The sequence below is a fragment of the Cariama cristata genome, unplaced genomic scaffold (assembly GCF_000690535.1).
Source record: "Cariama cristata isolate BGI_N322 unplaced genomic scaffold, ASM69053v1 scaffold43644, whole genome shotgun sequence".
NCBI classification, from domain to species: Eukaryota; Metazoa; Chordata; class Aves; order Cariamiformes; family Cariamidae; genus Cariama; species Cariama cristata.
In genome coordinates this window covers 2,695-29,838 of record NW_009613187.1, presented here as the reverse complement: position 1 = coordinate 29,838, position 27,144 = coordinate 2,695, and the positions used below count along the sequence as shown (strand labels likewise).

Below are 27,144 nucleotides of genomic sequence, written 5' to 3'. Positions count from 1 at the left end.
ATGACTGGATATACGATGTTGCGGAATGGGGGAGTGGGGAACGGAGGCCAGCCGTGGGTGTTGAGATGGTCCAGTCGGATCCGACTCACCTGGCTTAGTTTCACCCTCTTCATTATCCTCGTCTTCTTTCCCCTCATTGCCCACTACTACCTAACCACCATCGATGATGCGGACGATGCCGGCAAGCGCATCTTTGGCCCTCGGACCGGCAACGAGCTGTGCGAGGTAAAGCATGTGCAAGACCTGTGCCGCATCCGCGAGTCGGTCAGTGAGGAGCTGCTCCAGCTGGAGGCCAAGCGGCAGGAGCTCAACAGCGAGATCGCCAAGCTCAACTTGAAGATCGAGGCCTGCAAAAAGAGCATTGAAAATGCCAAGCAGGACCTGCTGCAGTTGAAGAACGTCATCAGCCAGACCGAGCATTCCTACAAAGAGCTGATGGCTCAGAATCAGCCCAAGCTCTCCTTGCCCATCCGGCTGCTGCCAGACAAAGACGATGTGACCTTCCCCCTGCCAAAATCCAACCGTAACTGCAGGCTACACAACTGCTTTGACTACTCACGCTGCCCATTGACATCTGGCTTTCCAGTCTATGTCTACAACAGTGACGATTACCCTTTTGGTAGTTCCTTAGACCCTTTAATTAAACAAGCCTTTGAGGCAACTGTCAGAACTAATGTTTATGTTACAGAAAATGCAAATATTGCTTGTGTGTATATAATTTTAGTGGGGGAAATGCAAGAGCCCGTAATGCCAAAACCTACTGAACTAGAGCAACAGTTGCACTCTTTGCCATATTGGAGGACTGATGGACATAACCATCTCATCATCAATTTATCAAGGAAATCAGAAACTCAGAACTTCATTTACAACATCAGCACAGGGCGCGCCATGATTGCCCAGTCCACCTTTTATGATGTGCAGTATCGACCGGGGTTTGATATTGTGGTATCGCCTCTGGTCCACGCTATGTCTGAACCCAATTTCCTAGAAATCCCACCCCAGGTGCCAGTCAAACGTAAATACCTGTTTAGTTTCCAGGGTGAGAAGATCGAGTCTCTCAGATCTAGCTTGCAAGAGGTTCGCTCTTTTGAAGAGGAAATAGAAGGCAATGCCCCAGCTGACTACGACGATCGGATCATTACCACCTTGAAGGCTGTTCAGGACAGCAAGTTGGACTTTGTTTTGGTGGAGTTCACGTGTAAGAACCAGCCTAAGGCAAGTCTGCCCACTGAGTGGGCTCTGTGTGGAGAAAGGGATGACAGACTAGAGCTACTGAAGCTATCTACTTTTGCACTGATAATCACCCCAGGGGACACCCATTTAGTGATCTCTGCCGGGTGTGCCATGAGACTGTTTGAGGCTCTGGAAGTTGGAGCCATCCCAGTGGTTCTCGGAGAGCAAGTTCAGCTACCCTATAATGATGTGATCCGGTGGAACGAGGCAGCCTTAATTATACCAAAGCCACGTATCACAGAAGTGCACTTTCTTCTGAGAAGCATTTCTGACAACGATCTCCTTGCCATGAGGAGGCAGGGCCGCTTCTTGTGGGAGACCTACTTCTCCACCTCTGACAATGTGTTCAGCACAGTCTTAGCTATCATAAGGACTCGAATCCAAATCCCAGCTGCTCCTATCCGAGAAGAAACCGCCGTGGAGATTCCCCACCGGTCTGGCAAAGCTGCTGGTACGGACCCCAATATGGCAGACAACGGTGACCTGGACTTGGGGCCTGTGGAAACAGAACCACCCTATGCATCTCCCAAATATCTCCGCAATTTCACCCTCACTGCAATGGACATCTACAGGAATTGGAATTCTGCGCCGGGGCCTTTCCACCTCTTCCCCTACACTCCCTTTGACCCTGTTTTACCGTCTGAAGCAAAATTTTTGGGGTCTGGGACTGGATTTCGACCAATTGGTGGAGGAGCAGGTGGCTCTGGGAAGGAGTTCCAGGCTGCTTTGGGTGGCAACGTCCCCCGGGAACAGTTCACAGTAGTGATGTTGACTTATGAGCGGGAGGAAGTGTTGATGAACTCCCTAGAAAGGCTCAATGGTCTCCCATACTTAAATAAAGTTGTGGTAGTGTGGAACTCTCCCAAGCTTCCCTCTGAGGATCTCTTATGGCCAGACATTGGCGTCCCAATCATGGTAAGAAAGATGTAGCTACTATGGTCTTGCTTCCTGGTGGGGTTTCTGCATTAAAGTTGGCTGTAGCTCCTCTGTAGCATGTCAGCTCATCTTAAGTCATCTAGGACAGCATTCTTCTCACGTGGTTGTAGATGTCTGTACCTGATCTGAATGCTTTATCAGCAGAGAAGAATGGGGAGATTACAGGTATGCCTCCTCTGACCCATTTTAGGTGTTTGCATGAGAATGCCATGGCTCCTGCTCTGGAAATGCCTGTTTCTCCTTACTGGTTTTGAAGGGAGGCCAATGTTCGGAGGTGGCCGGCTGTGCTCTGTGGATGTGTGAAGTTAGGCGAGGTGAATTGCAGTCATGAGAGAATTTGTTTTGTTGCCTTTGGGTTATGAAATATAAGAGCTGTTACACAGGAGAGCCTAAATTGTAAAAAATATGGGATCTTTAGAGGTGCCAGGTGTTTAGCGCTCATTGAAACAGTAATTTTTTATATGGAGCCTAATATGAATCTCAAGGCTTCAAGCTAAAGCTAGAGCTTCTTGCTTATTGAAAATCTCTGCTTAGGCTCTTTAAGTGTCACACTGTGAGGATGGTTGGCACCTTATAAATACCTAATTAGTGACTGTTTCTGCACTTTACCTGATAAATCTTTTACAAAAACAGAGGGACCCACTGAAGCCATGCCTACTGCAAGGGCCTCAAAAGTCATTTATCACTTTAGATTACAAGGGGTGACAGAAGGAAATACAAGCCAAGGCCAGCGTGACTATAAGAGCTTCCATGCTTCAAAGGTTGTAATTGAATTTTACTTAGGTTTGGCTTGATTAGTTTTTTTCCCCAGCCAAACTGAAGAAGTGACACTTTCAAAGACCAACATTCATTTTCATGCCCAGCTACTCTCTTGCATATTGGCAGCGTTGCTCGTAAGGAGTTAATTCTCGCTGAATTATTACTTATGTACGTATGTATTTATTTTAGGACTTCTCTGTTATGCCAGCATAACTTTCTGCATTGGCTATTGTTCACAATCAATATTAAATATAAAACTCCACGTGCCTTCATAAAGAGAGCATGGGCATAGAGTTACTAACAAGAAGCGACACTGTGTTGTCTGAATCCGGTCATGTTTAGAGGACAAATGGAAGGATAATGCCTTACAAATTAGGGAAGGGAAAAATAAAGAGGGAGATGGTACTTAAGTACGCAAACTGCGTGTGGTTTATGTGACAGGACGCTACTAAGCTTAATAGCAGTGTGAGCTTTATGCTTCATGCAGAGATTCATTGATTTAATATTTCGTTTTATTATTATTGTGATGAATAAATCCTTCTGCTCACATTTAAAAACCCTTATGGTCCAGGGACAATGAGGAGAGAAAATTGCTTGGATAATTGCAAAATAATCTTTTGCATTAGTCCTGTTGAATGCCTCAATTCTGCAAAATCTTTGCATTATGTCTGCTGAAAAACTGCATACTCCTTCAGAGCTGAAGAGAGGGGATTTTTCTCCTTGGAGTTGCTAATGGGTGTTATTTGTGAAAGAAAAATATATTTCTGTTGATGGAAGTTAATGGCTTTTTTTTACTCTGCTCTCATCTGCACATCTATTGTGTGGGAGGCCCACTGGCTTTTTGGGGGACTTTGACACACATGAGCTGCTGCATGTCACCTTCGATACACATTGGGGTTTGTGTCCTGTGAGGAACACTCAGTACCACTTGGTTCAAGAGGAGAAAATTGTCTTGCATCTGCTTTGGGATGTTCGATGGTAACACTGTGCTTGTGGCCAAGTGCCAGGGAATGGCTGGAGGACAATGAGCTTCTGCCGGGGGTCCTTTCCGAAGGAGCATGTTGGTCTGATAATAGGTATGCTTTCTTCCCATTTTTCTAAATCCCATTTTTTAAAAGAGCGCAAGTTTTCTGGGATCTCTCATAGGAGGCTTAACCCTCTGCAGCCTGCAGGCATCCATCCCACCAAAGTGCTTGTTGCGAAGTCCGTCTCTAGACTGGGTGTTTAAATCGTGTTGGGACTCTCTAGTATTCATGTATATGGATGGTTTACTGCGGTAATGATAGAAAAACTTACCTGAGCTTCATCAGACAGCGACAGATCCTAAGATCCGCTGTGGAAAAGGGCAGCGAGAACTTGGGGAGCAGAGGTGAGGCTCCGTTTGAGCCTCAGTGGCTGAGAAGTGTGATGTGCTAGCCAGGGGAAGAGGTGGTTGAGGTTGGCAAGAAACACAAGCCCGTACGACTGCTGATGTCAAGAGAAACTGCAGAGCTGTGAATCTGATTTCCTTACAGGGGAAAAAAAGTGTCTTTTGATGGGGAATATGCAGTTCTCTCAGATCTTGAAGCAGTGCTGTATCTCTGTGTAACAAATACAGTCCCAGTCACATTGGGGTGCAAGGAATTGCCCTGTGTTCAAGTCCCAAAACACAAAGCTATGTGGAGGAGACTTGGGGGGAAGAGAAGCGGATGGGGGTGAATTTGGGTGCCTCTCCTTGCAATTGAAGTGGGTCCTGGCACCATCTGACTGCGAGCAGAAGAGCAACAGCAGCACCTGTGCGCCAGCGTGATCCATGATCAAGGCACCCAAAGCCAGAAGGTTATTGAAGAAAATCGCAGCCTAGTGAGACAAAGCAACGTCTGTAACAGAGAATCATACAATCGTTTAGATTGGAAAAGACCTTTAAGATCATCGAGTCCATTCGTTAACCTAGCGCTGCCAAGTTCACCACTAAACCATGCCCTTGGAAGAATAATATAGTCCTAAGTCCCAACAAGGCGCTGCTTGGGACTTAGGCCTACCCTTCAGCTGTGTGGCTTTGGGCTGGCAGAATACTCCAAAGGAGAGTCCAACGTCCTCCTTTAGCCTTACTGCACGGGTTGACCTTAGTTCATCGATCAGTTCCTTGAAACTTCATTTGCAAACTGTGCTGCTTGGTTGTGATTTGGTCTTCCAAAGCAGGTTATGTGGTTTCTTTTCCCTGGTGGGCTGGGAGTTAATCAAGAGCAAAGCTTAAAGCTGCGTTGGATCTTTGACTCTTTCATGGATAATGAGATAAACAGGGCTACAGAATATATTTGATTTTTTTAAAAACTTTTACTTAGATACAGATTTCTTGTGACAACATAATTTACTAAAAAATGAGTAAGATTCCTTAGCCACACAGGAGTCTCTGATAAAATATTCCGGCTCTGTACCAAGCCTGAAGTGACTAGGTGCAATTATAATTTAATGTAAAGTTGTGTGTGTAGTCATTCAAGGCTGCCCCTGGAACAGATGGAGGTAGATTACCCTCTAATTCAAAGTGATTCTGTGCTGGAGTTGAGCTGTAAAAATTGTTCCCATCTCACGTTCAATTGTATCACAGCAAAAAACAAAGGTTGTAAGTGAGAAGTCTTGTTTGTGCAAGCTTAAAAACTTGTTTCCTGCAAGTGTCTGTATTTCTAGCACTGCATTAGGAGAACTTCTCCAGACAGAGGAACCTGGAGAGTGTGACTCTACCAGCACCACCAGCAACATTGCAGTCACTGCTTAACTTCTGAGAGCCTCCCTGCAGGATTTATGCAGCGTTGGTGCATCTTTCAAGATATGGACTTCAAGATGTGTGCTGCATCTGGCAAAGTCACAATATACTCAAGGAATTAAAAAGTGCCCAGACCACCCATCCCTGCCTGCAGTTGAGCTCCGCTCCCTTGTAGCAAGGGTAAGAGTCCTGTACACTGTGTTGCTGAAGTCCCCAGCACGGTGCTGCTCACACCTCACCAGCGAGTGCCGCTGCTATTTCCATGCTTACGGGGAAGAAAAAAGAAAGGGAACTTGGATTAAATCCTGCTCTGAACAGGTGGAAAGACTGTACTAGGGTTTGAGTGAGGTGGGGATGCTTGGTTGCTCCCGCACTGCCTCTGCATGCACGTTAATCTTGGAAAGATTTCCGGCAGCAGAATAAAGAACGAGTCGTTAAGGAGCAGGTCTGACTCAATCTTGGGCTAGACTTCCAGCCTACCCTTTCAGCATCTCTGCGCTCAGGATTTCTAAACAGTGTACGGGCAATGACAGGAGAAACCTCGGGTTTTGCTTTGCAATTCTTTGACAGCATTTCCAGCCACATGAATAAAAGTGAAGGGAAACAAATGAAACAAAACACTCAGGCAACCACACATCCAGCCTACGTAAATGGTAATGAGATGCACCCAAGAAGATTCAGATCCAGCTGCGTTTTGTGGTGTGCTTGGCACCGATGTGCTGATGCTTTCTGGTTCCTGTAGGGCACACACTTGCAATTTCTCAGCAAACCTGCAGCATAGATGCAAGTCCAGATGCTTAATAAACCCAGTACATGGTTTTAGCAGCTCTTCAAATCCTCCGGATCTGATTCACCGTTGATCTCCCATGCGGCTCTGAGCAGCACAGGAGTTGGGGCAGGGGGTCAGGATTCATTTTCCCTGTTTCTGCTCTGGTTTTAATCCTAAAAACTTAAAGAATGAGCTGAGCTTGAACAGCCAGAGTTACCTGAAGAGAGTTCGGTTTAATATATTTAATATGTATTTCAGATGGCTGCCAGTGCTGCATATGCCCTCGGTTCAGTGGGGAAAGCACAAAGCCCCAAGCAGCAAGGTGATTAAGCTGTGGCGCAGCTTGCACTCAAAACAGCCGCAGATCCTCTAATGCAGCAATTAAATTACCCATTTCCCTTTCAGAAACTTCCTTAAAGCCCCCCAGGAGTTGCAGTCCAAGCCAGGAAAGCAAACCGTGCGCTCAGCAGCCTCCCCTTACCTCCTCTGCTATCCATATTTCTCAGCCTGTGGGTTGTGCCCTGGAGATGGGAGGACACCAGGGAAAGGAAGAATGAGCTCAGGAGGACTCTAAATTTGGTTTTGATCTTGATTAAAGAAAATACGTGGCCCCTTGTAGGCACCCTCTGCCATCCAACTCCAGCGTCTACAGGTCTGTCTGTCTGTTAAACTGGACAGAAATGCATTTTTAACACTTGTTTTTTCCTGTCTAGTAGAGTAAGGAGAAAGCATCTCATTTTAAGTAAAGGTTTTGCCAGCCAAAAAGAGAGGAACTGCTGCTTTCAAACTACGAGGGCTTAGTACTGTGTTGCCAGCACAGCAATCTCCGTTTGCCAAAGGCCGCACAGGTCCAGGCAACATGAGAAAAGATTTGTGGAAGACAGACAGCTTCACGGGGACAAATGCTTCACCTCTTTACAGGGCTGTTTGAACCTGGAACAGTGATTTCCAAACAAGTTTGCTTTTATTTCTCAAGGCTTGCCTTCTTTTCTTTCCCTGTCCTGAGCCTTTCGCACACAGCTCAGGGTGGCTGCTGACATTAGTGGTCTCAAATTCATCACTTTGGATGCGTGGGCTGGGGGGTGGTGGCACCATCTGAATGTTTGCTGGCTGCTCCGCGACCCGCTTGCAAACTTCTCAAACGTCATTTCATCTGAGACTGGAGCTGGTTGGGCTGCATTTGTTGGAGGCAGAGGAAGAGTGAGATTTATCCTCGTTAGCTGATAACTGAGATTTTGTACTGAGCTGATGTTGGGGTGTATTGCTGGGGGCGATGGGTTAGACCGGGACTGTTGGCTTGCATCGTGGTTTCACTTTGGTTTGAGCCAGTGTAATATCTCTCCCACTTTCACAGTAATGACGGTCTTTTGGCTGGGTTATTTTGGAAGTCCAGGGCTTTGCATGGGCTGCCAGTGTCACGCGTGGAGCGTTGCCTGTGAACCCAGCTGAGCTGTGAAAGGGCTTCCCATACTTGGGGCTAAACCTTATTCAGCCCAAAGCAATATTTTTGCAGCCTGTGCTCATGCTTTAAGAAATTACAACCTGAACTTCAACTCCTCTTTCTTTTCTGCGTGCATGCAGGTCCTTCGGTGACAGAGTCGTGGCTGGAAAAGCCCTGCAGCAGTTTGCTTTCTCCTCTTCCTCCAGGGTTAGGTGGTATGTGCTTGTAGGCATTTCGGAGCAATTTAGCTGGGTTCACTGCCAATGCCAGCTCCTGTGGCTCTCAGCAGTGACTAATCCTTTCCTTCAGCTTTGTTATAGAATAAGTAGCTGACTTTGATCTCTGCAGCCAGTTCCAGTGACGTGACGTCCTTTTCTGCTGGCTTGGTGGCCGGCTGAGAAAGCTCATTCAATTTAGCTGCTTGTTTAAAAAGGAATAATCTTTGGAAAATGTCTAATCCGGAAGCATTGCTGCATCTGCAGGCCTGTTTGGCTGGCTGCAGTGTCCCTTGAAATGCCACTTGTTAATAAGGAGCAGACAGGGGGAAATGCCGTCATGACTTTCCCTTCTGTTTGGGCAGCGTCTGTATAACGGTACTGTGCTGAGCTCGCTGCTGAACACTGGATGCCTTGGCTTTGCACGTCCTTTCTAGCAGAAGTACTTGAAGGTGCTTTGGTGTCTCCATTTTAAGGAGTACGATGGGGTCCCTGGGCAATGCTTCTGGCTAAGAAGAGGAGGAAAAGAACCTGCTCAGAGTGTAATATCAGTGTGTAGTGTGCCATGGTGGCAGCATGAGCTTCTCTGCTTGTCCTTCAACATCAGGTTTGCTTTTCTGGTAAGAGCTGAGCCAGCCTTGCAAACTAACAGCTCACACGGTCACCAGTAACTCGAGCTAAACTGGAGCGGTGTGCGTGATCCAGGGTGAGGTCCTCATGGGGACCACGAGTTAAACAAGAGTATAAAATCCCCTGCTGATCACATCACCGTTTCGATCGATCCTTTTCCTTCCTGGGAGCTCTGCACAAATACCGCTCGAGTCCGGAGTCAACTAGGTGGTTAAGCACGTTCCTAACCCTTCCTTGGTGATGTAACTTGTGCTTTTCTGGACCAACTCACCTGCTGAAGCTCTTCAGTGAGTCAGAGCTTTACACTGGGCACTTACCGCTTTTCCCTGCCTTACCGTAGCTTGGAACTCTTGTGTACGAAATCAGGAGGAACCCAACTTACCTTTCAGGTCCTGGGTTCCCTGTGGGAGTGGGAAGCTACAGGTTTGCTTCCAGAAGGAACAATTCAGGCTACGCTTTCGATGACAAAATCAACTGAGAAAATCACCTTGTTTCTTAGCACTGAGTCACTTCACACAAGAAATTTGTGCCGTCCGTGGGTTAAATGGGCTCCATCCAGCGCACCAGCTTTACTGGCAGTGTATCACAGGTTTACCAGCTAAATTTCTGGATGAGAACTATTTTATAAGGCAGGGCGATGTTGCACGCAAATGTGTGTGCGCTGCTGTCGGGTACGTAGCACCACCTGCTGCCTGCAGAGCCCGGTGCTGCTGGAGAGGCAGATTAGTTTTCAAATCCCTCTGAGTTTTCCTGTCTCAATATATATTTTTACTGTTGTATAGCACAAGAGGAAGGAGCAAATTTGCTGCTTAGTTTACCTGCGATTTTAAAATCCAGATGCTTGTCACTGCAGGGCCTAAGCAAAGGTGCAGCGATGCGTGAATGTACGCTGATAATGTAACAAGCAGTGCCGACTTCTTAGGGATTTGCGCTCTGAATATTAACTCAAACACCCTTGCAATACTCTGTTGTTACTGCCTAAAACCAACGCTTAATTCTCTCGCGTGCCATATGCTGGTTTGTAATCGCTTTTCCATAGACAAAATGGTACTGTAGCCTCAGCTCTCCAAATTCCCTTGGCTTAAGGTGCAGCTAATGGGGTCAGTGACCAGAAGGAACTCGTTACTTTGGGGCATTGAAAAGGAAAAACAAGGGAGGGAAGCGTCCTTGCACACTACTGTGTACATAATCAGATGGTTTTTCTCGCATATGAAAGCTTGAAAATGTCATGGGGGCCAATCCCCTTGTGTTGGAGCCTTTAACCATCAACACGAAAGCTGTCTGTGCATCTTTAAAACGCTCTCCACTCCGGAGCAGACTGTCACAACAGCTAGGGGACAAAAGTGGCACGATAGGACTTGGCACCGGAGTCAGTGCTGCAGCGAAATACCACATTGCTTTTCCAGGGCTGGATTCCTGCTACTTCTAGGGTTTGTGTGGTGGCCTGCACGTGCCTGTTGAAATAACAAGAGAATATTTAATGTCTCCAAATTATTCTATACAGTGGAACAGGCATGGGGGGGAACTGAGTATGTGGATGCATTTTCTTTATTTTTTTTTTTCCATCTGTTTTCACCTTCTTTTCATTCTCTGTGAACTTTGTTATTGCAGCTCTTACTTAGTTCGTATGGCACCGTGTGTTGACATCCACTTCGCTGCAAGCTATGCTCTTCCAGTAAATTCCCAGAACTTGGATATCTGCTTTTCCTTTCTTCCCATGCTTTTAACTGTCTTGGTGGAGTGGTTTTGCTGTGCAAAATCGTTTGATTGTGCATTCTGCACAGGCTGCCGCCTTTGTGAAGTGAAGACAGCCTTGTCTTCCAGAGTAGCTATAACTTGATGCTGTACCACGAGAAGTGGGTGGGTCTCCAAGCACAGGAGAGAAGGAGCGAGCTGTAGTCACTAAGGCTATGAATTTGGCTTTGGCTTGTGGGCATTAGATGGGACAAAAGAAAATCTGTGTTGTTAAAGTTTGCTGGAAGAGGAGGGACTGTGCTGGGCATTGGGACATCAAGGAGGCAACTGTGAGGGACATGAGAAGGTTATAAAGAGGAAGCTAACTCTTGGATACAAGGTTAGAGAAAGAGCTGAGCAGCAAGAGAGGGGTTTTAATCACTGCTTGTTCTTACGTGCCTGGTGTAGCTCACAGATGCTTCCCCAAGCTCTGTGGGATCGATCAGCAAAGATATTGCAGCTCTCAGATAGAAGATGGTAACTCATTCCCAAGTTCACTGGTGGGCTGGCGATGGTGCAGCACAGCAGCCACAATATTATTCACCTCCTGGACATTCTCTTACCCCTTTTCCCCACAGTACCTGCCTGTATCTGGCGAGGAAGCAGATGCTGCTCTCCCTTATCTAACTGATGGATGCTTTTTCTTCAGTTGTCTTGAAATCAAACTCTGTGGTTAGCGATAAAGCATGACGGATCTCCCTGCTGTGCTGTGCGTACGGAGCGCTCCCCTCTCCAGAAAGCGGTGCCTGGCTCCTTCCTGTGCTTCCAGAGGAGGAGGTTCATCTTGTGTGAAAGGTGATCGATAAACAGAAAGGTGATGGAGTGGCTGGATTCAGAACCAAGGGCTGCAGTTTGTTTTCCCCTTGTCCTGACTGCTGGATCCCTGGAATCAGCACTGTTTAACTACAAATACCCAGAAAGGATGGAGCTTTTTTTCCCTGATGACAATGAGAGGTTGCCATTTTAGAGAGCATACGAAAATCAGGGGAAGAAGCAGTAGTTTTAAGTCACTTCCATTCGTTTAAAGCCTTTGGTAAATTAATGAAAATCTGTGTTAGCCTTACGAAGAAAGGTGGGGAATATTTCCCTTCTCCTGAAACTGGCAAAAAGACCATGAGCAAGGAGCTAAGGGCATCTTGCTAATAAACTAGAGGGAAACTGAGGCACAGAGAACAGAAAGCCACGCATGCACTTGTACGTCTCCTTATAAGCTCACAGAAATGTTTTCACCAATTCCCAGATCTACTAGCACCAGAAAGATAGGAAACCTGGTGAAGCTGTTCTTAGGCTTCCCAGATAATGCTTTCAGATCAAAATAGTTTAGCAAAGTCTTCAGGTTTCTGAATGCTTATCTGAATTGAACTCCAAGGTTTTTTGAGGTTTACATAGGGAAGGGAAATGATTTTTGATCTCGGCATTGAACCTTTAAAGCATTTTGGGCAGGGAGGTTTAGTTTCCAACTTTGATGTGGAAGGGCTAGTCATCGATTTGATCTCCTGAGCTGCCCAGAGCCCCGGCTGGTGGAAGCCTGCCTTATCTCTACAGTAAGGGACAGCCCCATCTTTTACTGTGAAAGAAGAGAGCTAACAGGGAACAAGAATAGGACTTTTCTGGGGAATATAACAGCTGTAAGCTAGAGAATTCTTTGCCATAAGGCTCATTTTCCTCTTGCTCTGAATGCAGGTGACCAAGCAAATTGGTTTCAAAAGACTGGTAATAATTAGGTTGATTTTATCAGAAATTTATAAAAGGAATTGTTTTTAATTATGCCTCATTTATGTGAACTCTGTAATTTCTGACACATACTGTGGGTTGTGGGAGGTGGTTATGGTAGTCTGTGTTCATCCCAACCACGTGTTTGGCAGTAATGTATTTACCTCTTGATGGAAGCATTTATTCACCCTTGATTTTGTTTAACTTTTTAATTGACTAGCGGGAGAAGCTTAAATAGATCACTAAGAAGTAAAAGTCTTGGGGCAAACCAAGCTTTGAAGAACACGACATTGCCCACCACAAAGCCCCTGGCTTGGAGAGCGCGGGAATAGTAGTGCTCGTCTGGATGGAAGACAGTGGCTGGTGTGAGACATGGACCAGGTGAAGTAGGATTCAGCCAAGGGCTGCAGCAATTAGGATCCAGCAATTGAAGCCTGTGAGCAAAGGGCAGATCCTCAGAAACCCATCTGAGGCTTGTATCCTGGTTTGTCATCAACTGGCTCTGCCGTGTCGAGTGCGAAGGCATTTATCGCTTGCTGAGGCAAGATTGTGTGGTGAAAATGCCTTTCCCCTTGATTTGAGCACATTCAGGGTAATATCCTGACCCTATTCTCTGATATTTGAGCTGATGGAAATGGTTTTTCTCTATGAGCTGTACACATGGAACAACAAGAACAACGACAGAGAAAATGCTGATTAGGGAATGGTGGTATAGGTTTGCTAGTTCTTTTCTTCTAACCTTACATAAGAGCTCTCGTTTCTACTTAATGGATTTTAGGACAGATATGCTGGCAGAAAACTGGTCTTCATTTCCTCCAGACCCATCAGAACTTTCCCAATGAGATCCCAGCCTTCTCATCTCAGAGGTGCCCGGAAAGCTTCCAGTCTGGAATAAACCTGGAAGCCAAAAGTGGGTTTGCGTGCCTGAGTGCTCTTTATGGTTGCTGCTTCCAGCCATGTAAGCATTAATAAATCCTCTGTCCTCTTCCCATCAAAAAAATAACCTACCTGCAAACTTGATGGCTTCTTGGCTCTGCTTATATACCAAGTTTTATATACCAGCTTTTTTAGTAGCTGCTCAGTAAGTTAATAGTCTGACCCGAATTCCTTCCGCTGTTAGTTGAGGTATAATGTTCATTTTGATGCCTTCAGCCCCAGATATGAATGCCTGCACTAAAGCTCTTCTAGGATGGGACACAGCAGCTTTTAAATGCTGAACAACATCACCGAGCATCGTTGGATGTAATGTATTCCAAACAGCGAGACATACCAATTTCAACAAACTTAAAAATAATCACACCTGCTCTGCCAGGCGTTTTGTTTTACTGCTGTAGTGGAAATCCTGTTTGACAGATACCGAGTAGAAAGAGAAGGAACCTGCTGAAGAAGTAATTGCACAACAATACTGAGGATTTGCACTGATGAAAGTCTCTGTTAATTAAAGCAACTGGGCTATCAGCCAAAGGGCAAAGCGTGGAAAGATAAGCTCTGTCTCACTTAGTGAACAGAAAGAAGACATTTCCAGTAATCCCCTGGGACTGCACCCCTTGGGTTTCCAGCACTTTCTTCTTCTGCTGGAGATGCCCTGACTCTCTGTTGTGCATTTCTGTCTCTCTAAGATGGATGTTGCTGTGTTTCCTTCCCATTGATGCTGATGACCTGGTATTGCATGGCGGCTGATGGCTTGGCAAGAAGAGGATACCTCAAGGGTGCTCCTAAATCGCTTTACTGACTTTTACATGCTCTCAGATCCATCCCTGAGCTCTCGGTCCATTTGCTGCCAGACTTCTCAGTGCGGACCAGGGGACTAGCAACATGTCTTTTCCAATGAAATTAGAAGTGCATGAATTAGCTAGTGGAGTCTTAAGAGTGAAGGGCTGAGAGAGATCTGGGCTTCAATACTTTAGAAGTTTTTGGGGCTTGCTTGTTTTTTTTAAATGAGGTCAGGGAGTTGCAGTTTGTGCATCTTTCTTAGGCTCTCGTATGGCTCTTCCAAGGAGGACAACGTACTGAGGTTGTACCCTGCCTGATACATCTCCCGACACATCTGTGATGAGCACTCCACCTACATAGCACAGCTGGGAAAGTGAGGCAGGGACACTGAATATTTTTGCCAAAATAAGGTCAGGCTTTCCCAGTCGGTTCCTCTATGAGCTCGTTGAGTTTTTCTCCTTCATCTGTACAGGCTGTATTCCACAGCATTTCTGTGGTTAGTTCAAGTACAGGAACAGGATAGTCCTGGCCACGGGCTCTTTCCTGGCCCATTTTCACTCTGCTGCTCTGAATTTCACAAGCGTCTCTGAAAACAAATCAGCCCAAGCAACGTGCAGCAGTCCTGGCTGCGGGTATCACTCTCAGCTTGTGCAACTCTGCCCTGCGTGCTGCAGTGCCAGCTTCCCTATGATACCCAAAACAGATCCAGGAGATGGAAAGCTAGTTCAGAGCCATGATCGCTACCCTGATGTGCTCCTGAGGCTCTGCCTACCTCCGGGGATGGGCCAGGATGCTGCAAGGATCTGCAGCTCCTCTGCTGGCAGAACCAAACTTTTTATCCCAAGAGTCAGAATTGGCTGAAATGTGAAGCAGAAAGGTGGCATCTGTTCCCAGGCTTGCTAGCAGTCTGCACATCTATTCCTGAGCTGTTGATATTTACCAGTCTAACTCTGGAAAGTTTTTGCTACCCACAAGCAGTTTGAATCCCCCATCCCTGAGCTGCAGGCACTAATACTTCACCTTGTGGAGAGGTAAAAGATGGTGCCTGCCCTCTTTCTGTCTCTTTGCATGTTCTCTTTTTCAGCAGCAAGGGCTGGTTAGAAATGGCATCTCTGTGTTTTACCTAATATTAGCAAAATGGCTTTAGTGCCGAAAATGCAAGGCAGGTGTCCCCATTTCATCAACTCTCAGCTCTCCCCGAGCACGCTGCTGGATCTTGTTCGGGGAGAGCTCAGGCGCCTGGGTTGGATGGAAACACGGAGCCAGAGAAGGGATGCTGTAGAGATGGGGAGGCCATAGTGGGAAAAAGCTTCCCCTCAGATTGAATTTTACAGTGCAAATAAATTTTATCAGGGAGGGACATGGGGAGGCTGACATAAGCCTGCTATTTTTTACCTACATTAATACAGAGCTGTTCTTCTCCAGCTCCAGGCTCCTGGGTCTCAGCCTTATGCATCCAACACTGTTGTTTCACCACTGAACCGAGTTGATGCTGTGCTATTGGGTGAAATTTGTTGGTTTTCATGACTTAGAATCTGAAAGGGTAATATTCCTATTGTGTAGGGCTGACCTTTGAAAATCCTTTAACACTTTATTTCCATCCAAAGATCTTTGAGTTGTTAGCAAACATTTGTCAACCTAACAGCTGCCCTACAAGATTAGGAAAGGCTAGGCGGCACTGGTTTCTTAAAATGCAGCCACATCAGCTTGAAGCATGCCAGTAGTTTCAGCAGTACCTTATATAATTACCCTGAGCTTTAGAAGAGTAAGCTCTTTTATCCAGCAACCTTTTTGCTATTAAAATTACCACTGTAGCAGCTGAGGGGTATTTGGAGAGGAAGAAGAGGCACAGAGGATGAAGTTCAGAGTCGAGATGGACTGCCAGAAGCAAGAGCTTGAAGATGGAAAGGGTAAAATGAAGACAGAGAAAACAGAGTTTTTCTGAGAACGTGTTTTTGTTGTAGGATGAGTGTTTCGGTGCTGTCACTAGAGAAGTCTTGGCAGCAGGATCGTTGTCCTTCCTGCAGAAAGCTGGATGTGACACCCCGCGTGGCTTCTGGCAGAGGGTCCCTACAGGAGCTGTGGACGGCAGAAGAGCAAAACCTTGCAGCAGAATCAGCAGCTGGTAAGGGCCATGCTGCAGGCCGGTTCAGCCCCGCCACTTCTAAAGTGCAGCAGAAACCCTGCAGACAGGATGTTTCTAGTTTGTTTGCCTTACTTTGTCTTACAGAAGACAAATAATTGTGTATGTATGCACCTGCGTACACTGAATCCATATGTGCTCTTGCTACACATGCTCTTACTGTCATCCATCGTCGCAGTGTGTTTCAGCTCTGAGCTCTGGGACTGCTTCTAGGCTGGGCAGAATTTCGTCTGGATTTTCTGGCCTTGAATACCAAGACAAGATTTGGCAAGTGGAAGCAGGTTTGTGGCCTTCATCTAGCTGCAGCTTGAAAGAGCATTGATCAAGAACCGTGACTTCTGTTGGAACATCACGCCTTTGGATATTGCCTATTTCATTGCAAAAAAAAAAACCAAACCCCCCACCAAACCCAAAATTGGGGCTATCATTATCAAAACTCTGAGCGTAAGATCTTCCATCCTCAAATGACTTTCCCTGGTTTCACACCAAACAGCAACTTTTACATCTGGCTCATGATCCCAGATGTGCTAATGGAAGATGGATCGGGAGCCTTTCTGTCCCCTTGTGCTCTGCAGTTTTTCCCCGTGAGCTTTCGTATAAAGCACAGAGTGGAGTTTCAGACAGTTGAGAAAGGAGTGAGATGTGAAGCAGTGGGAGACGAGGTATCTGAAAGCCTCAACTGCAAGTGACAGCAGGTTATCCGAGGGATGTTCTTTGGAGCCAAATGATTACAAATAATTGTAAAATAAATCTAATTGGACAACCAACTCAACGTGCACCTTTACTTGCACGGCCACTAACAGCAACACACAGAGAGAATAAAAGTGAGTATCTAGATCCCTTTAATGTTAAAATAAGCATTCTTCTCTTTTAGTTTCACTAGAAAGATGCAACAGCTGCATCCGTATGAAAAAGAATAAATAATCAGTTTTATTTGTATCGCAAGCTGTTTTCTCATCTCAGAGATGAGCAACCCACTGATAGCAGTCGAGTAGTTTAAAGAGAGACCAAGTGTTTGCACATATTACGTGCACGGACACAGTATCAGTTTGAAAAAAAGGATTTCCACTAGTATCTTCCTGTGTGGTTTTGTTCTCAGTGGGGGATAATTTATGCTTGGTTTTATGTTGCATTATTTAATTACACGTATTTCAAAAATGCATCTGTTTTGCCAATTTATGTGCAGTATGCGCTGCCTTTGGATAGCTTTGTAGCTAAATACCCTTCCAGTGAAACTCTTTTCATACCTCTGGAGATGACTCTTAAAATAGTCTATAAATCCTTTTCAGTCAATTTTTGAAAAAGCTTTAAGTTGAAGGTAGCAAAGCACAGAAGTCTGGAGGTTCTGGGCATAAAGGAGGGGGGCTGTAACTGTTTCAAGGTAAAGAGGAACCGCTGGGGAAGGCGAAGCAGATTAATTAATACATGAGAAAGGGGATAACAGTAACTTTCCAATCCATCTTTTTTACAAGCAAAGATTAAAGGGAAAACAAGAAGGTGAAGAATTGCCAGGGAAGCTACTGTGAAAACCAGGGACATCTCATCAGGCAATAGATGAGTGAAGAAACATCCCGCTAAGAGTGTTTCTGAAAAGCTGGTTTGGGTGGACATTCCAATAAATGGCTGATAGTTTTGGTGCAAGTGCCATCGACTCAAGGAAGAGAGCAGATTCCAGAGGATACGTTTGGGGTAGGTGAGAACTGATGTGGAAGAGGTCTGGGTACGAGCATCGGTGGTGAAGTGCCATCTCCTTTCTCCTGCCCACCCTCCCCCTTGCCCGGCCGCAGCAGTTACTGGTGTGGCACCATCCGGAGCCAAGTGCCGCGTGGCCTGGGCCTCATCCTAGACTCGCCGGAGCAGAGCTGGGAGCCAGCCAGGGACAGCAAGGCTGTTGCATGGGGAGAGACCAGTCACGAGGGGAGTGCATCCGCTGACGGCTGCACCTCGGGCGCAGGTGGATCCGAGCAGCCTGGCTCTCTCTCCAGGATGGCTTTGGCTGGAGTTACGAGGCTCGTTTAGGAGTTGTGGTCGCATCTATGCCTGTTTATCAATATCTTCTGGATTTGAGTGTGTTAGCCCTAAGATAACGGCAGAAGATCATTGTCTTAACAAACACCTTAAAGAGCTGCTTTCTGCATCTGTGATTTTTTGCCTTTGCATCCCAAGTTTTTTAAATATTAATTATCATAAATGCTCACAATCAAAAGAACATCCATTTCTTTACAAAATGCCAATCTGCTAACATCTGCCAATGCTGGCGGTGTTTCTGGAAGGAGATTTAACACCATGTTTATGTACGTGCAGGGCTTCGGTTTCCCCTGGATTTGCAGCTCATCCGGAACTGTCAGAAACGCCCTGTAGTCCCATGTCATGCTGGACTCATTTCCTCGAGGTTTTGGGTCCAGACTGGGAATGTGAGAGCGTGACTGCGGGGAGGAAAGGCATCATCCCGGGGGCTTGGTTGCGGTGGAAAGGCCATGCTAGCATCCCATCTTCTGCCTGCTGCCTGCCCACGCAGCCCCGGCAGCCTGGCGGCATGCCGGGAGAAATATCATGTTGTATTGGGTGAGACTGGATTTTTTTTATTTCTCATAAAATGGAGAATTGCTGGCTGAACTCAAGGTTTGGATCTGTGCTTTTCAGCGTGGTTTTGGCTTTAGAAAGCAGGATGCTGGCCAGTAGAAATTGGATGAATTTCTGTCCTCTGCAAATGGGGAGGGTTTTCTCATGGTGGGAGTTGAGATTGGCAGGAGGAAACAGTTCTGCGTGGTCAGGGCAGGACTCCAGGGCCACTGGGTTTGATGCTGAACTTTCAGGAGGCAATTGATAGTCTTCAATCCGTGCCGCTGTAGTTGTCCTTGGTAAGGGCAGTCAAATAGATTTGAGGTCTGGGCTGAGAGCCACGGTGATCTTGCCAGCTTTTGTGGAGCCTCTCAGCTTGCCCAGGAGCAGGTAGTGATAAAACTCTGAGAAAATCGAGGGAAAAAAGGACTGCAGTCTTGGTCAGACCTACGTCATTCACGCAAACATCATCTGACTGGGAATGGGTAGAGGGCTGCAGAGATTTTTGGTGGCATCTGTAGTGATGGCAACAGCTTCCTTGGCTTCTCTTTGGCAGCTGCCTTGGCAGAAAGCTTGGCTTCTCATCATGCAGCCAACGTGCACATGCGGTGCCTGCCTTGGGACCGGCCTCTTCTCTCTTTTCAGCTCCCTGACACGTTAAGTGGGCGGAAGATAACACAGAGCACAACAGAAATCAGGATCAAAGTCATTTTTAAGAGAGTGAACCTCAGGTGTGCCGTTTCCATATGGAGCCTCTCCCGATGCCAAAATCCCTGCCATAGCCGGGATGTTTACAGTGCGCTGTATCCCTGTCTGACATCCCAAACTTGTTATTTGATTTCCAGCTGGTCAGTGCAAACCCATTCTGACAGGTACACGCCTGAAAAAATACACAACTTTGAGGATGATGCTGTTTTGTGGGACCAGGTAGGCTTGTCATCTTCCCCGTCCGCATCTGTGGTTGCATTTGCAGAGAAACAAGTGCCAGTCTGATCTAACACCTCAGTTGCAGAGGGAGCAGGGAATGGAGTCAGCCGTGGTAAAAAAAAAGGTGTGATTTATCCTGCTTATGTGTGTGCAGATTCACGTATGCATAACTCCCTCTAAGGAGTCTTGTAAATAGTCTCAGCACTTGTATGCTGATGCATAGAGGAAAGGGACCCTGGTGTATCTGGTAGTCTGTGGGTCTTAAGGGCTGATCTGGGCAACTTTCTTAATTGGAGGATGTCCGAATTTGTCCAGGCTAGGAGTTGCAAATAAATGTCTGATTACAGAATAGTTTCAGGGAGACTTGATACCTGCTCGTTGTTCCCCTCTGCTGGAGCTTGCCATCTCCCAAAGTCCTCTAACAGAGCCCTCCTAACCTCTATTAAGCCTAGTTTGGCTGATTTTTAATTGCTTTCCTTTCCCCATTAGCAGCCACATGTGCTGAGAGCCTGCAGGCACATGGGAGAGCTGGAGAAGTCTTGGCTCCCCATGTGCTTTCTGCAGAAGGAAAAAGCCGTCATCAAGGTGGACAGGAAGCAGCCTCCTCAACTTGAGACACGGATATGGGATATGGGTGGGATGAAGACCAAATCTTACCTTCCTTGATGGGTGAGGATGACAACGGTGACACCTCTAGAGCCAAGTCCCAGTGGTCAGACTGGTCACCCATGATTTGGGAGATGCATTATCACTTTTCTTCATGGAGAGGATCTCAACTCCGACCTGCTCCTCCATGCAGGGTCCTCGTTGGGAGCTTTGCCCCAGATGGGGTCCTGGGCAGATCGTACCCCTAAGTCAGTGCTGTCCCCATCAGACTAAGCTGAGTTTTACAGAGGGCTTTGCTCCAGTCCAGTGGATCAGTCCTTGGGACAGCAGCAAGCACAAGGACACAGCCCCGGAGCCTCTGGCTTGAGTGGCGCCCTGCAAAGCAGGAGACTTGCTTTGCTGAATCTTATTAATAAAATGTTTGGAGTTGATGCCAAGAAAAGGGATTGCCAGTGTTGTAAATCTGCATCCTCCCTGGAGGACTGTGCTGGCAGGAGCTCTCTGCTTTTTTCTTTGAAGTGTAGATCGAGGTCAACTCTTCAGGCAGAAGAGGCAGGTGAATTTGGCTCCCGCGTCTTCAGTGCCATGATTCTCAGCTGCATGGTGAAAGGGAGCTCGTGATGTCCCCATCCCCACTCTGCCTATGGTGCTATTTTCCCCTAGCTCGTTTGGGTTGAATTGGCACGAATTTGGGAATGATGGAAATGGATCCTTTTCCTGAGAGCTTGTTCTTTGTCTCCCCAAATTATCCAGCTCTCCTAGGGGCATCCTTCTGGCTTTTTTTTCTCATTAAGACCTGACGTGAGCAATGAGGTTCCCAGTTTCTTGCAGAGTTTGCTCTTTGCCCAGAAATCAATCCAGTTCACTAAGTTGAGCTGTCAAAACTTCTCCAAGGGCATAGACATTCTTCATGTTTTCACCGTCAAATTATATGTGACACTTAATTTAAAGCTTAAGCATAAAGCCTCACTAGCAAGGAGGTTGCTGGAAGATATTGATTTTATTGCATTTTTATATTTATATATAAAAATGTACTGTAAAGTATTGCTTAAGGGCATGATTGCTGGGCAGACTCTGGATTTATGCTCTGTTTTAGTTCTCTCTAACGTTTTTAAGATCCATTTGGCCAACGTGGCTCTGAACAACACCAGGAGCAAATGGGTTTGCATAGAGTTGTGGTGTTTTGTGCTCCTTGAGTCAAAAAAAATCCCACGCTGTGGAACTGAATCACCTTGAATTGATAGGCTGAAAGGAGCAGAAACTTCTAATGTGGTGCGTCACGTACTTGGAGGCATTTTAGGTCTTGCAGTTTGTCTGGAAAGTTTGCAGACTGGTTAGGAAGTTCATGATTTTGAGCTGGGGGCCATTTAGCTGATGGCAAAGTGTTTTTTAAAAAAAAAAAAGAAAAATTATTCCCAAGGAAAAGCCCAAAATAACCCAGATAAGACAGCCAGAAGTATACAATCTGGGATAGTTTTGAGTCTGGAGGGGCTGGAGTTTGCATGCAGGTCCTACCGCCGATGCTCTGCTCAGTGTTTGGAGCCTCAGTGTTTGCTGTAAGGGAAAGTGGCTTTTTGGTAAATGCGTTTGTGTCTGTCGTGCAGCTCGCTGCCTGATTTTGTGTCCTCGCTATTTTAATCTCCTTGGGTAAGGGTAATTGCTGACTCTGTTTTGCTGGAGCGCAGTGTTCCAGCTTTGCTGAGGGAACATCTTTTATTGGGTTTTGACAGAGCTTGGCTCAGGACCATGGAGAAACAAGATTGTGGTCAAATCCATCATTAAAATGATGGAAGGGCAGGAGAAAGCCCTGGGTGAGAGACGAGACCTCAGTCTGTTGTTTGAAAAAGAACAGAGAGTGGGTTTGGTTATAGCACCTGTGTACTTTCCTGGGGCAGATGAAGCCCACTGGAAGCTGCAGGTAGATAATTCATGAGGAGCAAGTTGTTAACATTTGAGAGTAAACATCTCAGAGGAAAGGTGGATTCCCACACTCTTGATGTCTTCAAATGGAGACAGGATGCCTTTCTGGTGGAGGTGCTTCTACCAGTGACAGCTCAGGTCTGAGACGAGGTGTCCCTGTGACCTGGATCACGCAGAAGGTTAATGTAGGTGATTTGAAAGTCCCTTTTGGCTTAACTTGCTGCTGTCAACCCCACCAGCCACCCGCCACTGATTCTCCTGAAGAGTTCAACCAGTGCCATGAAGTTTGAACTCATGGCTTTGTAATTTGTTCTGAATTTTATTTTACAGCTGTTTTGCGGTGCCGTGTGATGAGAGTCTTCCAGAGGAAGGGTGGCTGCATCAAGTCTCCTGGTCCACCATGTAAGGTGGTCACGCAAGATTATTAAGATAACCTCCTCTGGCCTGTAGATCCCTGAATTTGGGAACATAACATGCCTCTTGTCTGTATGTATAGATGCGTGGTCACCATAGTATCTGCTGGCATTCTACACCCAGCCCAACACGTGGTGGGGGGAGATGAATTAGTTATTGCTGGAAGAGTGCTTTGAGATATCTACAGCTGAGGACGTGGCATAATAAGGTGTCATTCAGCTGTATTTTAAGTGTGTGATGAAGTCACAAAAAATTGCTAAATCTCACTTAATGCCATGTGAGGGAGATGATTGGACTTCTTTTGTGTTTTGCTGGTATAATAACCCTTCTTTTTTCACCTGGCCTAATGAGCTTCGGAGTAAGTTTGTGCCCATAATGTCCATTTCTTGCCTGAGAAATCTGGTGGGTTTAGAGACCCGTTCAAGCGTAAAAACTTTAGAAGAGATAGAAATGTTTCAAGTCCTTGAATCAAATCCTCTTCCTGTTCCCTCTAACCTGTTTTTACAAGATTAGTTGCTTGTATTAAAGCGGGTAAGTTTCCTGAAAATTCACTTTTAGCTTTCTCAAGAGATATTTTCTGTCTAATAATGCAGTGCCCTCGTTTCCACAGCTCAGGATGCAGTGTATGTGGTGAAGACCAAAATGTGGTCTTGCCTGGGAAGGCACCATGCTTGAACTGTCTCAGGAGGGACAGAGAGACAAGAGGAAGGTTTTGAATTTCAACCCCATTTTTCCCACCTCAGATTGCTGCCTGCAGGTCCCCACGTGCTTCCTTTGCCCAGAGGAAAGCGCAGGAATTTACAAAAGCCACCGAATAGTTGTCTGATGACAATTAGCTGCATCCTAAAAGTGCTGTCAATCGGGATAGTTGCTTGGAAACAAGGCATCAAAGGCAATAGCTTGATGTTGCTTCTAACTTTTGCTGGAGCTAATGTGATGAATTGACTGTGCTTATCAAGGCTTGGAGGCGTCTGGCTCCTTTGTAGCATCCTTCTCTTCAGGGAAGAGTTTAATGCCAGCGCACTGATCTGTCTCTCCTCTGGGGTCCCCAATTTCAGATGTTTCAGGGAGGATCTTCCTCAATTTCTCGGTTGACAGTAGTTGCATCATGTTATTGTTCAGCAAGTTACGGGAAAACAAGTCAGTCAATAAAGTTTGCTGGGTTTTTCCTTGGGATCTATTGATTTACAGACTGCTTAAATCTTAAATACTCCCAGGTGAAAGACAGGAGTACACCTGTTTTCTGTGAAAGGCAAAAGCTGAATACTGGCACTTCCAGACCTGCAAAGCTTTGAAGTTGGCGGAGTAACCAGAAACGTGCCCGTTGCAGAACTTGTGCCAAGTTTTGTGTCCTGTCCGGATCTTTACAACGCAAGAAGGTGGGCCTGACTCCAAAGCTCAGGTGAAAAACAGCCGGAACTTTGTCGGGTCGTTGGACCTCTGAGCTGAACATCACATCTTTACCTCTCCCTCGATTTTTTGGATAGCAGCCAAAGCTCAGATCTGGCCCTGGACTGCCTTTAATCTTTTGCAGTCCCTTTGGAAATGAGTGACACAAAGAAGTACAGTTGCCACGGGGGCTTGCTCTGGCCATGGAAGAGCTTTAAAAGTGGCTTGACCACGAAATGTAGGACAGTGCTGAGGGCAAAACCTCCACGCTGCCGTTTTCGGCTTCGGGGAGCAGAAATGAGTTGATGTTTGTAGACGTGGTACCCAAATCTTTTCTGAGAAGCTGAGATGAAGACCCACAGTGAGCAGGAGTCTGATAAATTCAAAGCGGTACGCACTTCCCAGCACATCGGCGAGGCAGAGAGGGGTGTTTCTGCTGCTCAGCCTGGTGGTTCTCACTCTTCTTTTGTCCTTTATCCACCCATACATCTTCAACTGGCAAGGCAGGACCTTGCCTGGAAAGCATCTCAGTTTACTATGGACTCAGTCCAACTTTTGCTAATCCTAATGAGTAAGACACCCACAGACTTCAATGAGTTCAGGCTTTCTGAGGAAATACCATCGTAACAGCAGAGACGCACCATGGCACGTGCTCCTTAGCAGAAGGCTAAATTATGTATCAGTAATGGTTTTAATAAGTTTGCAAACTTCCTAGAAGGCAAGGTCTACAACGGGAGGAAAAAATGGGTGGTGACAAGACTTCATCAGGAGAAATGGTGCTGCTTTCAGAAACCCATCTAACATTGTTGTTGAGCTGGAGTGATGACCCGTTCGCAACTGGTCCAGGCTGGAATTTACTGGAGGGGCCCTTGCCTGTGTCAGAAGCCATGAAAGCTGCTCTCGGATGGTTTTTGCAATCTCTGCCGATCCTGAAGCCTTCGTGAAGCAGCTGAGAGCTGGTGTGCAGAGTGGGTTGCCCATGCGCAGACTGGGAAAGGAGCTGGCCATGTGTGGGAGGCAGAAAATTTCCTAAGGTGTGTAATCACTCATATAATAAAATCAGATCCTGTAAATGCAACAATGCCCTGGGGGATTAATTAGAAAAGGCTTGGAAATTGGGACTAATGGCTCTTAATTAAAAAGATGAAATGCCCATGTCCCACTGGAGGCGTTCAGTGGCCTCCACTAAGGTCTGCTTTGCTGCCCTGTGCAATGTCCTTGGTTTTGTCGTCGGATCAGTTTGCCAAAGTGCTCTTCCAGTCCAAAAAAGCATCTCTGAGTGGGGCCCAGCTGCCCCGTGTCACCTCTTTCTGAGCCAGCAAACCTGATCCTCCTGGTGCCACTGCAGAGCACTTGAGTTTGCTGAAGCCAGTTACGGATACAGCCATGGTGATGTAGGAGAAGATTTAAATACTCCTTGTCAACAATTTGGGGACCACTCTCAGCTCCCCTCCTTTCCTGGTTGGCACATCCAGAGGATGCCCACAGCGAGTTGGGTTGGGTGATGCTTCTCCAGAGGTGGTTTTCTCAAAGCCTGCATTGGCCTCCTTGTGTCCAGGTCTTCCTTGGCCTCCTGGGCCGGTGCCTTAGGGCCGTACCATTCCAAACCTCCTGGTTTTGTGATTCCTGTCCTACCAGCTGCCTCCCCCGAATCAGCGTGTGGAGTTGCCTCTTCTCCCGCTTCTCTCCTCGCCACCCATTCCCACCGTGATTCCTGCAGCCTCTCTTTTCAAGCAGTTCCCAGATAGAGAAGCTATCCCTGGGAGCATCTCCTGGCTCACGCTAACTCTGAAAGTAAATACAAAGGCCGTGCTGATTTTTGTCGTGCTTCTCCACCTTGGGAGGGAGGGGGGAAGAAATTCTTGCGCCGGCGTTGTCTGTCTCTGCTTTTGCCTTCTCCTACGGGCACTAATTGCATCGCTGCCCTCCTGGGGTGGGAGTGCTGCCGGCTCGGCTCTGGCCCCGCTCCGCCACGGCTTAGAGCTGCATAATTTGTTCACCTCCCTGCAGTAAATTGTTCGTGCTTTTGATGGATCTTCAGTGAAATATTTTAATGCGTTCTTGTCAAATGTTCCATTCCCCCCCCCCAGCAGCTATTGACAGATGAAAGCACTAACACGGGCTTTACATGGGAATTTAATCGTACCAGCTGTCATGCAGATCCCCTATACAAATATTTTCCACTGCTAATGGTTTCAGTGAGGGCTTTTTTTGTGTGATCAAATGTAATCTTATTTAATGGAGTTTTATTGCTGTGACGCCTTATTCTTTTCACCAGGCTGGACTTTATTTTTAAATCAAGAGAGATTATTCAGAGGAGAACCAGAGAAACGGCTGGAGGGATTGAACGGGATGGGCAGGAGGCAGCAGGTAGAGGGCTGGAAGCTGGAGCTGGTGCTGGAGTGAGCTGCTGCTTTTTCCTTAAAAGTGTTTCCCCAGCGCAGGGGCTACAGAGCAGTGCCGAAATGCTGGACCGCCACAGCTGGAGCGCAGAGCTCCAGCCCCTCAGTCTCTTCTCTGGGCATGTACAGCCGCCATAACTATCGTGTGTTCATCTCTTAGGTTGTTCGCACAGAGAAAAACAGCCTGAACAACCGGTTCCTGCCGTGGGATGAGATCGAGACGGAGGCCATCCTGTCCATTGATGACGATGCTCACCTTCGCCACGATGAGATCATGTTTGGGTTCCGGTGAGTAGCCTCTGCACACGTAGCCTTTGGACGCAGTCTGACGTTTTCCACATCTAGGGTCTGCTCAGATGCAGCGTAGCCTCGTGGCTAAAGCCGAGGCCAGAATTAAGACTAGCGCATCCCTTCCCATGGCTTTCCAATTCAATTTGTTGGAGGAGTAATATGTGCTCATGAACTGTTCAACAAGTGCAGGCAGGTGGGCTGATTTCAGGTTGTCCAGGCAACCCCGATTCTTGCCCTTCTTAACCTCAACTCTCTGGCTTTTGCTGTGCGGATAATGTTCCCCTAATGGTTTTGGGGGTGCGTGGCTTCCTAGAGTGGAAGGAAACTGAAGAACAAATCCAAGGGGCTGTTGCACTCCATCCTTCATGTGCCATTGGCAAGACCAGGACGTTCGCAGCCGCTGTAGGATGTGATGCTCGTGTGCTTGCAGTGGGCTGCCGTCCTCTCTGCTCCGTGTGACATTGCGATGTGACAGCTATTTTGGCATTCTTTTTCTGCAGAGCATGGAAAAGGCAGATGTTACACAGTAAAGGCTGGTGCTGGTGCTGGTTGCTCTCATTCCCACCCCCTTTCTGCTCCAGCATCGATGTTTTTGCCTTGGCAA

At 46.8% G+C, this 27,144-nt stretch overlaps 1 protein-coding gene across 1 annotated transcript; it reads left to right on the top strand.

Moving 5' to 3' along the window:
- On the top strand, nt 1–26,541 carry EXTL3 (exostosin-like glycosyltransferase 3). The gene is made up of 2 exons (XM_009698907.1): nt 1–2,148; nt 26,410–26,541. Exons 1-2 carry the CDS (start codon nt 1–3, stop codon nt 26,539–26,541), a joined length of 2,280 nt encoding a protein of 759 aa, XP_009697209.1.
- Nucleotides 26,542–27,144: the final 603 nt, after the last annotated feature.